We start from the raw sequence: 14,892 nt of genomic DNA, 5'->3' as shown, positions 1-14,892 counted from the left end.
TAGCCCTCGTTGTAGTACTAGTAGTATTTTGAGTAAGCGGAGTAACCGGAGCGGGAAAGCCACGGGAAATCAGGTGAGAAAGGAGGGTTAGAATGGACGGGAAAAGGTGTGGATGGAGCAAAATATTTCGCAACCTGCTAAATTACCCACATATTTAGCTTCACGCGTTCAAAGAAGGAATAGTGTTTGTTTGTCCCATCATAAATTATACGTTAAATGTACTCTTCCTTTTCCATTTTTAATTTTTTTTCGTTTTTGAAGAGAAATTAGTGTACTGTGAATAACTTTGTGTAAGCTGCTTTACTGAATGGCCATAATTATTTATAGCAGCAATATCAGCGAGAAACTATATACTGTTTAGAAGCAGTGCGTAGTAATGAGAGAGCTACTTATTTGTAAACCAAGTGCTTAAAATCTCAGATAGCGCTTGAAAACCAAAGAAGAGTTGTTGGAAGAGGGTGTGAAATGTAAGATGCCAGCATGTGCCAGGGAACGGCTGAGTGTCAAATAAACGTGCATATTGGCAATTAGTACACAAGAAGGAACAAGAACAATCCGTAAAATAAATGAAATGCAAGTCATACTCTAGAGCTATATTAGACAGGGCCAAATGATAAACCGCCATCTTCTTTGCAACGGTTAAATGTGGACGTTTCCTTGAAATGACGAAGCATACAATAAATAAATTAATTGCTTCCACAATGAACAGTCCGAGATAAATTTTCGCTTCTTCTGAAGTTGCACGCTATATTATTTAACATTGCAGTTGGCTGTTTCACGACGTCATACTAATCAGCTTCTGCAGTCTATATCATTTTTAAATACAATTGTTCTAGCTGGTGTCCGAAAATGATGTCACAAGAAAAAGGTAGACAGAGAGAATAGTGGAGCTTGATGAAACTTTATTTTGAATAAGGTTGGAGGACTGAGGGCAGTTAGCTAGCGTGCTGCAGGTCGTGGAGACTTTTGGCTACGCCGGCCCATTCGATGGCCTTGGACTGAATGTCCGGGTCATCGCGGGACCTTAGATTATCCCAAGCTGCTTTAGAGGGATCCGCAACAGTTCTCAGTGAGGCTTACCGACTTTACACATCCAGATAATATGGTCGAAGATGTCTTTCTCGACACAAAAGCGACAAAAGGAATTCATAGTCTTATTTATAAATCTTGATATGTGGTTTGGGTTGGGGAGGGTCCCCATCTGTAGCTGTCTTCATACTACTTTCTGGTATCTTGTCATTGTTTTATGGGATGGTGGGAGGGTTCTTTTTATTGGTTTGTAATGTGCATTGAGTTTGGCGTATGATATGAGAGGTCCAAAGAAGGGTTCCGGTTCTTTATTTTACGCCACCACTCGGCCGGCTAATTGTCGAGTGTGTCTGTGGGCATCCTCGTTTCTCGGATTCCCCACATCAGCTGGTGTCCATATTAGTTCAATATCCTTGAAGAGGCGAGATTCTCTTATTTATTTATTGAAAACCGTACCTTTTATAAAGTTGCTGACAGCCAACTTGGAGTCGCCTGCTACGGTAGCAGCATTAGTAAAGGCAATGACCGCGGCAATGGCAGCTTCCTCCGTGGCTAGTGGTCTAGATGAGGAAGCCGTCTCCGCCATCTTATTAATTGTTTTATTAACTTCAGCATTCATTACTGTTACACCTTATGTAGAGCGCAGTATATAAATATTATTGTAACCTTCAATAATATTGTAGATGCTAACTTTTCATTTTTTATATATTTTTATGAAAAGTGTGTTATGAGCATTTTAGTTTTTCATTCGAATACCACTGTGATTTTTAATTTTCTGCATGCCCATATGCTCTTGTACTGGTACGTGACGTGTAAATATATTTCTTTTGTTTATAATGTAATACGTTTCACATCACATCACATCACTTTATTTTCCTTAAAGACCCCTTGCGGGGTGTTACATAAGGGGTGGGTTTTTATGAAGTACAGGTGTTCAATGCAGTCATGAATGTTCCAGGGCAGGTGATGGCAGCGATATCGTGGGGAAGGCCGTTCCAGTCAGCTGCTACCGCAGTCAGCTGCAGAAGCGCAGTCAAGCTGCAAGGACGCAGCTTTTTTCCTGCCACGTTTTTCGCCTTGTAAAGTTGCGAAATAAAGATACTTTGAATGATTGATAACCAGTCTGGCTCGGCTAACGCAGGGGTGTCTAATCCCCCATATAGAATACCTATTATGGTCTGCGTCTTCAGCAGTGTCGAGGCAGGAGACATCCTGCAGCCGGCTCATAGATTTGTGCAGGCTCTTCGCTTGGGCGTCTTTTCGGATGTGATGTGCGTGAGGGTTCATGTTTCGAGTGAAAGGTTTGACGGTGATCATCTCTCGGATTTTTCTTGCAATAGCTCAAGGGAAGTCTTGTAAAAGTTCTCCCTCAATACCTAGTCTGTTAAGAATTGTCCTACCTGCTGGCATGCTAGACATATATGCCTTATTTGGGCAGCTTGTTGTGCTTCTTTGGGTTTCTCGTTGGTATTGTGGCGCTGAGTTTGAGTCGCTCTCCTTTAGGAGTTGAGCGAACTAGGCTCATGACTGTTTTTTAAGCCATTATAATGATGGCGTCGGCTCTCTCCACCTCGTCGCCTTTGAGATTTAAGAACGGAAGGAAGTAAGTGATACTTATGATGAAGGCGTCTTTGAGTTTGGAGAGGTCATGTTCTTTCATGCTTTTTCTTCTAATGGCGATTTTTTGTATTAGTTTGACTCTTTGGTGGACCTGCCATTTGAGCTGGTCGATTTCTGGAGCGTTTTCAGAGTCAGTAGCCTGAACCTCAGGATCCTAATCTTCTGGACTTCTGTCACCGTCGTAGCCTCTATAATGACTATCGCCAAGGGCGCATGTAAGTTGTCTTTATGAAATACTATAAGCTCCGATATTTCAGTGCAGCATTTGAGTCTGCTTCTAGGCCCCTTCTCGTCCACATAGAATTAAGGACTCCAGCCCGATGACATTCCAGACGCACTTAGGAGGGAGAAGGAAGATAAGAGGATGCTAGACTAAGAAACACAAGAACGCCATAGGAAGAGTAGAAAGGGGACGAGGGTGAAAGATGATGACTACAGGGGAGCCGGAACAATCTTTCAACGCACTTCTTCTGTTGCTGTATTTTATTTTGCTATATTCCGGCATCTAATACACTGCCCTTTTTGTGGGACAGTCACGCAGAGAGTGAGAATGAAAAGGTTGATGTGCCTATTTCGGCGGAGAGTGCGAGCAGCGGGGCAGAACCAGTAGTGAGCTGATAGCCCACTCACGCAAACGAGAGATGATTCGAAGGCCACTGCGCTGCGGGAACGGCACAACGCGGAGAGAAGGAAGCAAATGCCGCAAAAAAAACCTTCTTTTCGTGAAGCATGGGCGGAGATAAGAGAGGGACGTGGTGAACGCCCCCCTCCCCCCCCCCCCCAAGAAAAAAAAAAAGAAAGAAAATACACTTACTGCCCAAACAGTGCAACGTAGAGCACCGGCCTGAAGAACACATGCACACAAAGTGAGCATAGTGCGAGCGTGGTCGAGGGATTTCGCTGTGGCGACCTATAGCAATACCAAAGTAAGCAGAATGTGCCTTCATGTGGGACGTATACGCAATCGGGTAAAGAAGCACTTTAGTAGATTACACTTATTTATTTTTTATTTACAACATACTGCTAGCCTCGGTTGAGGCTGTCGCAGGTTTGGGAGATTGTATTATATAAAAGGAACAAGAAAAAAGATGTAACAGAAATTGTAGGTGCCCTTCAGGAACAAAACAAAGAACAAAAAAAAAACATCAAACAATTCGAACCAGTGACATAAAGCTAGTCAATTACCAGAATGTTGAAATAAAACGCACACACAAAGAACATATTAAACAACATTCACATCAATGACGAGATTCACACTAATCGTCCTTATGAATCATAAACAACACTGCACAACTTAGAGATGAATGAAGAAAGCGTAGTAGACTTCACAATATCTTCAGGCAGAGAATCCCAGTCTCTAACCGCTTGGGGAAAGAATGAATACCTAAACGTATCGTTGTTGAACCTATATTCATTTAAATGTTTACAATGTTTATTACGTGTATTGCGTGAAGTCGAAGGGTACAAGAAACGACTGGCGTCCATTTTGAGGTAATCATTTAACCGAAGGAATATAAACTTAAGGCGCATTAACTTGGCACGAGCACTTATATTTGGAAAGCCAGCTTGATTCAAAAGTTCGGTTGGTGAATCATTACGTCTATATCTATTGTATACAAATCTTAATGATTTGCATTGGGCATTCTCTAATTTTTGTATGCATTGTTTCGTATATGGGAACCAGGCGATTATGCTATATTCGAGTATAGGACGAATTAGTGTTGCGTAAGCCAGAATTTTCGTATCTGGTACTGCAGAGCTGATTGCGCGCTTTAATGAATGGAGAGCAGAAAGATCCTTGCCTATTATAAATGTAACATGTTTCTCCCATTACAAGTCTGATGAGCGTATCCCTCCTAGGTACTTATATTCACTCACTTGTTTTATCGGTGTGTGCTGTATACTATAAGGAAAAGAAACTGGATTTTGCTTTCTGGTTACAGCCATGAAGACGGACTTTTCATTGTTAATTTTTATTTGCCAGTTCTGACACCAGTCGTCTATTGATGTAAGTGCAGCTTGTAATGCAAGCTGATCTTCATAGGTAATACTTTCTTCGTCAGCAAACATTCGAATTGTCACATTAAGGCCGCGTGCTATGTCATTGATATACAGGAGAAAAAGGATCGGTGCAAGGACTGTGCTTTGCGGTACTCCAGAAAGTACATCAGCTTGATCTCAAGACTGGTTTTCAAAAAATACAAACTGACGACGACTTGAAAGATACGCTTCCAACCATTTGGTTACATTGCAGATGCCGAGATAGCTGTCGATTTTGTAAAGTAACTTTTTATGGGATACGCGATCAAAAGCTTTTGATAAGTCTAAAAATATCAGATCAATCTGTCCACGTTTATCGATTGTGAGGGCTAGGTCATGTATGGTTTCTATTAGCTGTGTTGTCGTTGACAGACCTTTTCTAATTGCATGCTGGTTCGGGTGTAAGATATTATTTCGTTCAACAAATGCTATTAAGTGTTTAAGAATAATATGCTCAAGTATCTTACATGCAGTGCATGTGAGTGAAACAGGGCGGTAGTTTGAGGGATTCGAACTATCACCTGATTTGAAAATCGGAACAACTTTAGCTACTTGCCAATCTTTAGGCACTTCAGAAGTTTCAAGGGACTTCTTTTAAATCACTAGTAAGTACCTCGAAATCCACTCTGCATATCGTTTGAGAAACGCATTTGTTAAGTTGTCAGGGCCATTAGACTTTTTTTCATCAATATTGAGTCGTAAAGAGAAAATACCGGGCTGGGTTAATATTAAATCTTCGAGTTTATCTAACTAACATGATTATCAAATGACAGTTGAGGCGTGATGCCGTCATCAAGAGTGAAGACTGATTTAAAATAATTGTTAAAGTCGTTAGCCTTTTGCAAAGCGTCCTTTGGCGGTAAATTGCTCTTCTTACGCGCCCTGGAAGATAGATAACACCAGAATTTATTCGAAGACGGCTTGATAAACTCTTTCAGCGTAATGTTAATATGTTTATGCTTTGCATTGTTTAATCATTCTTTCAAAGTTTTCGACATCTCGCGAACTTTGATACTATAGCTAGGCAGTGGGGTCTTATTTCTAAGTTTTCATAATCTTGAAATTTTGCGTTTTAAGTGAATAATTTCTCTTCAAATTCAAGGATTATTCTGCCGTACCACTTTTACTTAGGTAGGAACAAAAGCCGATAAGCAATGCTGGGCAATGGCTTTGAATGAGAGCCACAGTTCATTTACTGACACTGTATGATCAGTGGATCGTTGGGAGAAGCATTCAAAGGAGCTATCAAAATAATCCAGAATGCTTACATCATCCGCCCGAGACCAGTTATAGATCTGGGTAATTGATTTTCTTTGTTGCGACATTTGGAATAGCGATATGGAGCACTTCGTTGCCTTGTGGTCAGATGTACCGTCTATCACTTCCCAAGAATAGCAGCTAAGTGGAATGTCATCGCTTATGAAAGTCATGTCCAGGGTACTACCTGTTGAACAAGTGACGCGTGTTGGTTCTAGGATTGTCTTTTTCAAACTGAAATTGACGGCCATATCAAGTAATGCCTCTGCACTAGCTCTATCCGTTACTCCGCTATCAAAATGTTGCCATGCGATGCCGGGAAAATTGTAATCTCCAGTAAGAATGATTTTGTTATGTTGGTGCCAAATAAGCTCCAGGAGATCCCACAATATCTGTCCTGAAAGCTAGTCGTCTGCTTAATTTGCTTATTCACTTTAAAAATTTTATAAGACCGAGATTTAATGCAGCCTAGAGGCAAGGAGCTTAAAAAACGCAATGTTAATTTCCGCCCTGTGTAGTGCGAAGCAACATTCCACTCGCAAGCCCATCTCGAGAACCTTCTAGCATTCATCTGGACGCATGTATATGGTTTAGACAAAATACCCTAAAAGAGAAATTGCACACGTAACTTCGATCACGAACCTGGTTGCAATAGCTCCGTATCGACTCGAAAGTGCACTCGATGACAGGACGAGTGATTTCAAAGATGTCGTCAAACTTGATCCGGCGTTCCCGGTTCTCCTTCCAGCGGTGTCCAGCAAGACGTAGGAGGCCGTTACCCGCCTGCACGATGCTGAAGTCATTGCCAAACAGCACGTGGAATGGGAACGCCGTACACATGGTACGAACGCCAATGGGAAGGTCCTCGGGGCGGTTGCTCAGCGACTCGGATGCGTTGCTACCGAGAAACAGTGGGGGCGAAAGGGACAAACATGAGAATCAATTTTGCTAGTATATAGGGTGAACATTGTGTGAAAGTCCTCCGGCATAAAAGGAATACCTTGGAAAAATCAGAAACATTGGCAGGCGTTATCTCTGCGAAACCGATTTTAGAGCAAAACATGATTTCTTTTCTCTTAATCACTTATTTTAGCTCTGTGTAATTGCTGTTTTCACAATAGGGCATCACAGCTTTAGCTTTGTTAACTCCAGCAATCCTGGTACTGCCTTGTTTTCTCATTAGTACCATTTGTACTTATTGCTGAGCCAGGTTCAACGAGTTATTCCCATTCCTAATGCCGTATATCAGGACCCATTGCTCGTTAATGGCGCCGATCGCATCGGTTGCGGTGCTCCGCTGTTTTTTTGCCGCCATCCTTAGTAGCTAAATCCTATTGTTAGAGGAGTATGACATAAAGATCACATGTTAATATCCTGATCAGCTACATCGTTAACATCATGAGTTCCAACGCTCCAACTAGCTGTACGCTGTTTTCGCGAGTGACTATAAGATATTGTTCGATTTATTGATTAACTGTGCGCATCCAATTTGGATTTGAAAATCGCTATCCATTCACCCACTTTTCTGACGAATAGCAGGCAAGTTGCATTTTTTTTTTGTGCAGCTGTGCTCTGAAAGGATGACGTGTTAACATAGCAAGAACGAGAAAATTGTACTCTCATTTAGATCATAGCGTGCATACATGGCGAGTTTTTTTTTTTTTTTGTAGTTCGCAGACATGCATCTTTAAAACTACGCGAGATAGGTCTCTGCGGTCTGCACAAGTAGGTTTTAAAGCAAGCCGATATCAAGCATGAAATATTGTTTGAGATAACCTGAAGTAACGAACTAAACTTTACAATCGCTTCAGGGCCACTATTTTACTCAAAACCTAAAGACCTTCAACGTTAAAGCTAATCCCTCCCTAATTGGTTATGTGGTCCTAATGCTCCAGCGTCAAAAACACGCATTCGAAGTCTTGCTGAGTTGGATTGTTTTCTTTGCAAGCCCATAAAACGGCGTCTACGGCAATTTATGCTCTAACAATAGAGACACCATTTGTATATTTTATAATATTCAAAACATAATGCTGATAACATCCAAATACGTAACAACGTCTATATATATAGTTATGTAGTGCAGGAAAGCCAACTCGAGGAGCTCTTAAATACGCATTAATTTCTGCCGTTTGGTGTTGCGTATCACTCCACCGGTTATAAAAAAAAATAAAAAGAGCTAGGGCTCACATTTGATGTTGATGAAGATAAATATCGGCAATAAAATATTGATCTTTGAACTCAAAGGTAATTACTCAATTGATATTTTTAGTTGTGGAGTCATTTGATCATCACGCCTATGGCGCAATATTGGCGTCAAAGGAAATGCGAACAGTGAAGCGCGTGAAAAAAAGTTTAACCGCGGCAGTTCGGCTGTCGGTATTTTAAATAAACGCGCTCATCGGGTTTACGATACTTTTCTGTCATGTATTAAATTGGGATTATCGTTTCGCCAGTGGAACCGCATTCATTCTTACAGAGGTGGTGACTTTCTCAGCGCGGATTCGCTAGCGGCAGCCGATTGACGTGCGTGAGTGAAGCAAGCGCGACGACGAAAGAAAAATCAGAGCGCTGCAGACAAATGAGCAGAGAGCGCCCGCTTGAAGCAGGCGGGCCACAGCCGCTGCCCACCAGCTAAACCACGTTGAGCAAGTCCGTCGTTACCTCTCTAAACAGTGAACGTGGAGCCGCAGTGACAAAACGACAAAGCGAAATATAAAAGATGACAAAAGCAAAATTATCGGAAACCGGATGAGCGCGCCTTATATCTGATGACGACAAGCATACTTCTTGAGTGGACCTTTCTTCACACCCTCCGCTGTTCGCATTTCATTTGACGCTGATAATACATCATATTCCTCTTGTCCTAGTACTCAATTGTACAGACCCCCCCCCCACTTCCTCCTGCAATAACTGAAATACAAGTTCACGAAGGGGTAAACAAATCTCATCAGTCACGTCAGCCCCATACAGTGATCCACCAATTCTCACCTGCGTTCACATTATGCTTCATACGACATTTAACTTAGCTTCCCGCATTCCTCATAACGTAGGAATTCATCTTAATTTAGATGAAACCGATAAAAGGGTATTATCAAGAATATGGAGGGAATTCTACAAAAATTAACCACGACTGTCGGAACTGACAGTCTTGTGGCCGGCGTTTGCCTCCAGAATGTCACGGTGGTAAATATTGCTTCTTTATTTGCTATGCCCAAGCGAGCGTCGCATAAGGATAAGCGAAAATTGCCTTAAAAACTTTCATGTGCAAACAGTCGATGTGACAACTCAGCTTACCTCGGAAGAAGGCAGCTCTTGCCATGCGTCTCCTTCTCAGTGACTTCTATGGTTACGTGGGCCTTGTCTCCGAACTCCGACACAACAGAGATGTTTGCACAAACCTCGGTGTTGAAGAATTCTCTTCCGACTACCTTGACGATGCCTAGCACAATAGGATGGAGCCCTGAATATGATACGGGGAAAACAAAAAAACACACCATAGCGAAACATAAAGTGAAATAGGCTTTTTGGTGCAAAGCCGAAGTAAATTTATTTATTTATTTATTTAGTATATACTGCAGACCCTTTTCCGGGTCCAAGCAGGACAGGCATTTATTGTTAAGAAAACTCAAAAGATACAGAACACAATCAAAAGAAATAGGCATAAAAATGAGGCGACAAGTTTTGCGAAACTCTGAAAGTGCCATAACATGATTCCAATTGGATATTGTACGCGGAAAAAAAGAATATTTAAAACAGCCCGTTTTCGCAAAATACGGTGTCAATGAGTGAATGTGATGATGTCGGGTATGCCGTGTGGACAGAGGGGATATGTGCTGCGAAGGATCCAAAGCTAACCTATGGTTAAGTAAAGAATAAAGAAACTCAAGGCGACATTTTCCTCTTCGCGTTTAAAGTGATTCAATATTGTTAGCCGCCATGATCTCTATGTGGGAGTCGGTGATTTTAAATTTTGAATAGATAAACCTAACAGCTTTTCTTTGAACTCTTCCTAATTTATAGATGTTAAGTTTAGTAAATGGGTCCCATACAACCGAAGCATACTCAAGCTTTGGCCTGATGTAAGCGTTATAAGTAAGCAGTTTTACGTGAGAAGGAGAATTTCTTATTTATTCCTCTGAATCAACATAGCTTTTTAAATGAAGAGGAGCATATGTTATTTATATGTGAGTTCCAGGAAAGATTGCTTTCATCAAGGAATTCAAGGAATTCAAGGAAAGATTGAATTCATCAAGGAAATAAATAAGGTACGCGCACTAATATCAATACCTGTTGCGGCAAGAAATATACGCCGCATTTATTGACACACTGAGAGATAAAAATACCATTTGGTAAAATAAAAGGTAAATGCGAGAGAAGGCTAGGGAGCAAGCTATTCATGTCTATGATATTTGGCTTCGGTGACCAGCATCTATACTAACTTTCATGTGAATTATTCACTTTTCAAATAATAAGCTTTATTATCAGCCTATAAGTCGAGTCTCCAGTGGCAAAGGAGCTTTACACCTTTCTGGTAGCACGTTTTACCACTCTGAGCGCCATTTGCTTCCTATACTGCAGCCTTACGATGCTCTAAAGCATTTCCTACAAAGATATTCCATACATTGGGTACAGGAAATTAGTTCTACAAATACGCAATACACCGACTGTGTAATTAGCATAAGTACAACGCGAGGATAAAGCTATAAATATTACTTCAAAAACACGTGGCGCTTCGAAAAAATGCCGGCGCTATCTGTGAAAAGCCTTGATGACTAATGTGCTTCCCTTTTATGTGAAGTTTGAAAAGTGCGATTCCCGCTGAGAGCGGTTATTTAGACATTACTTGTTGTTCTTTATTTAAATTGTTATCCGCAATTGTAGGTCATCGCATATGATATCTGCTATGCCATAGGAAATATCATATGCGATATCTATATGCTTTCATACGACTACGTGCTTTCATACAAGCACCAATTTCTGTTCTCCAGGAGTGCAATACACTCCTCTGTTTAGACACCATACCTTTACGTCAAACGTTAACGCCAAATTTCACCGTTAAAAGACTGTATTGCATCAATGTGGTCGCCAATTATTTTGCTGTTTACCGAGATTAGATGTTTTGTTAGGTCAATCGCAGCCGAGAGGCGGTATAGCCTCGGTAATTCTTGATAAGTATGGAATTGCTTATGATAGAAGCAGTCGTAAACGGAATTAATCTTCCCTTGCCCTATTTTTTCTAGTCTGAAGATACTCGCAATGTTATAACATTCATTGTCATTAGAAATAGCCTAAATATACCTACTGCTGTGCCACGGCCCCACTCACATCTCTCCAACTGACCTGATCTCCTGCGAGCCGAGGACGTCTAATCCCCCAAGGGTTCCTAATCTCATTCGTCTTGCTTACCCCTGTATAGCCAGATATTCTTGTTTGATGAAATTGTTACTGCCACCCGATCTCTTGGTTTTGAACAGGTGTTGGCTGAGCGGAAAAACGCCAATCCCTTTTTCACTTGAAGGATCCTGCACAATTAACCAGGTGAAGCGACTGGCATTTTCTGTAAGATTGGAATGGATACCACTAGACGCTTTGAGGATGTCTGGGGCGCATCTCCCGTGTGTGTTACATTTCTTAAAATCCCAACGTGCAAAATGTTATCGTATGCTCCGTTTGATGGCTTCCGTTTTAATAATACAGCAATCAAAATGTTGCATATGCATGTCTGTGGCACTGGTGGACATTACCGGTAAATGTGCTGGTTCCCAGGGCGCACTTCGCACTTGAAGCGTATTGTTGAGTCAGTACACAGGGCGAATATAATCGCGATAATTGCATTGGTAGAAGTTCAGGTATACCCCACCTCAGCAGCAATGGCTGTATATAAGAGAAACACACCTTTCCTGTCGCTGTAGTAGTGCAGCAGGATCTGACCACTGGGTCCAGGAGTCACGCGGAAAGAGGGCGCCTGCATCCCGGGGTAGGTGGAGGCCAGGTGGTCGTGCAGGTTGTCTAGGTTGGTCAGAAAGTCGGCCATGTTGGAGCCCAGCACACGCAGGATGTGGTCGTAGCCGTGCTGCCGACAGAAGTACAGGAAGTGCTCGCCGAACGCCTCTAGGCACGTGTCCAGGTCCAGTCCTTCGGCAGAGAACATTCAATTTAGACTCACCGTCAATTATTACAAAGGCACAGATATTTCTGTTTAGATGCTGAAATGCAAAAGCATTGCGAATTTTGTCAAGTCGCTGGGTGGAGTCGACGGATACTACGCTGGCGAAGCTTAGCCGCACTCGCCGAGATGGCGTATGTGTACCGCGTTTTTGCTTAGGATAAATAAACGATCGGCTCAGATGGCAGTTCATGAACACGACTATGTGCACAGCACAGCGAGAGTCTTTTTATTCAAGATATTTGCCATTAAGCTTAGTGAAAAAGGGAGGGGGACTGGTTTCGCAGTTGGAACTTCATGAAGTCGATGAGTTTTACTGCACAGTGAGAGAGTGTGTTGCAGTTCTATATCAAGCGTTATCAGCTACCGGGATAGTCTCCGAGAATGTTGAAAATTTGTTATAGAGGATTACATTGAGATGGAAATAATTCGATATTTTTCAATCTGATTAATGCTGGAAGAAGCCTTACACCAAGCGTTGTCCTGAAACCAGACGCAGTTTCGAATTTTAGCTGGCGCATGCTATGGCTGCACACACTCTAATTTCATCCTACCATTGCCTGTATGTAGAATGAATGCGAGGATCAAACGAGACATCAATTTCGCTAGGGAATTAGGGGAGGGTTTTATGTTAAAACAGCGCTAGAAACATGTACATGTAGAAAGACAAGCTCACATTGTGCTGAACTTACAAATGAGGTTTTATTCATGAATCATGTGTTTATAACCTCAGAGTGTGATAGAGCGTAGACAACCAGTTTCGTCGCTTGACATAAAACGTCACCCTCTTCCTTCCAAAAGATCCTTTTCCTTCGCATGAAGTATTAGGGATGTGCTGCTTACGCATGTTTCTTTACCATCTGAAATGTTTACTGCCTCAATAATTTCTCTTATTTCTCTCTGTTATTTCTCTTCAGAGAGATTATTGAGACAGTAAGCATAGCAAATAGTAAAGAAACATGCGTAAGTAGCACTTCCCTAATACTTCATGGAAGGAAAGGGCATTTTTGGAAGGAAGAGGATGACGTTTTATGTCACGCGACGGAACTGGTTGTCCACTTTCTGTCACTCTCTGTGTATATAAAGGCATGCTTCAAGATTAAAACGTCCGCTGTCCGTACAGTGCAATGTGTGTTTGTCTTTCTATCTGTACGAGTTTCAAGAGCTGTTTTAGCGAAATGTCTAACCAACTCACCCAACAATCCACTTCATTTTGGGGAGATTTGTTCATTTACACCCTGGTAGATCTAAATTAGGGACAAGCGAAGCTAACCTGTTTGCTTCGCCTAGGGTTTCAATTTTAGGGCGAAAGCCTTTAATGTATCGTGGTTGTCGTGAACAAAAGGTGTACCGCTTTTGAAGCGGCTCTTATTGGTCGATGCGGGGTGACATCACAAACTTCTCGACCAATCAGAGGGCACCATCACGGCATGGGCAATTAAAGCCAATGCTAATGTGAATGATAATCACTAACTAGTCAAAAGTTAATTAGCACTCCTTATCACTAAGTAGTCAGAAGTAAAATTAGTACTAAATAACTAATTATTCACAATTTAGTCACAGTGAATAATACTTCATTACTCATTACCACCAATTAGTCAAAATTTAATTAGTGCCTAATCACAAATAATCGCTAATTAGTTGAAAATTAGTACTTAATCACCAATTAGGAGGTCAGGAGACATTACTTTGCCGTTCGTGGTCGGAGTTCGGAACATTCTCGAAACGCTTTTACCTTTCATTACTTTGGCTCGTAAAGTACCTCCTAATTTTTAGTCAAGGTCGAAGGCATGGTAAGGTTTTCTTTTTGTGCTTCTCGGAAAGTGGGTCAGCGGAGAGCAATGCCTTCCGGTTTATTCACTTTTGACTTTGATAATGGCACTTTGTTTTTTATTTAAAGCTTTTGTCAACATGGCTGCGGCATGTCACCTCTCATACAAACGTAGTGGCTTAATCGATTCTACACCTAGACTGCCCTGCTGAAGAACTGCATGCGTGCTGACCCGTGTTCATAAATTATAGCTACAAAGCTTGGTGTTACATACTGAGAATGAAGATGGAGTAGTCCTTTTATATCATGCGCCAAGAGAAACCCGAGGCTGCAATAGCGTTTGTGGCAGTATGCTGTTGAACTTTTATTTATTGGGCTCCCACCAGATCGCGCCGTCACACCGTGATGATAGCAGAGCGGCTTCGAGGGACTCAATACTTCATACCAAAAGTTCGCCGGTGCGTGAACGTTCGTTCTGCTTATGCACTGTATAGCGCAGCGTATGCACAGAACAGAAATCGCGCTTCAGGGAACGTCATGTAGGCGTCAATGCCTGGCTAGTTTTCCCCAGAGAGCACTCTCATACCTAAGTAAATGCAGCGCATGCTACAAGAAGCTGCGACTACAACTTTGATACGTATGCTACGCCTAACTTACCGAGCACTTCGCAAGCAGCGGCCACCAACTTCAGCGTCATTTCGTCCGTGTACACCTTGTGCATTAGAAAAGAGGCTCCGTGCATCGTGATGCCCGACGTTTTCCTGGCGAGGAAAACGTTCAGTTTAGACAGACGTTCAAATGATGGACCTCTTTTATTTTATGCACCGGCTTCTCTAGATATGCATTCTATATGCGTTCAACTTTGCCTTATATATATAATTTTTATAACTTTTATAAAAAGTAAATAATATAAATATAAAATCATAATATATTATATATATATATATATATATATATTAATTTTTAAACATATATATATATATATATATTTAAAAATTAATATATATTA

General features: G+C 41.5%; 1 protein-coding gene across 1 annotated transcript in view; it reads right to left on the bottom strand.

Moving 5' to 3' along the window:
• The window catches only part of LOC146190304 (guanylate cyclase soluble subunit beta-1-like), a 32,194-nt gene extending 17,548 nt beyond the window's left edge, over positions 1-14,646 (bottom strand). Inside the window, exons 1-4 of the mRNA XM_084599767.1 lie at positions 14,541-14,646; positions 11,842-12,081; positions 9,241-9,406; positions 6,589-6,844 (exon numbers count right to left, since the gene is read on the bottom strand). Coding sequence (XP_084455893.1) covers positions 6,589-6,844; positions 9,241-9,406; positions 11,842-12,081; positions 14,541-14,625 — 747 coding nt within the window. The 5' untranslated portion in view covers positions 14,626-14,646. The remainder of the gene's footprint in view (positions 1-6,588; positions 6,845-9,240; positions 9,407-11,841; positions 12,082-14,540) is intronic.
• Positions 14,647-14,892: the final 246 nt, after the last annotated feature.

This window comes from Amblyomma maculatum, chromosome 4 (assembly GCF_055883805.1).
Source record: "Amblyomma maculatum isolate TAMU_Amacu chromosome 4, ASM5588380v1, whole genome shotgun sequence".
Lineage (NCBI taxonomy): Eukaryota > Metazoa > Arthropoda > Arachnida > Ixodida > Ixodidae > Amblyomma > Amblyomma maculatum.
The sequence above is the reverse complement of the archived record's forward strand: the minus strand, read 5'-3'. Positions and strand labels throughout refer to the sequence as shown.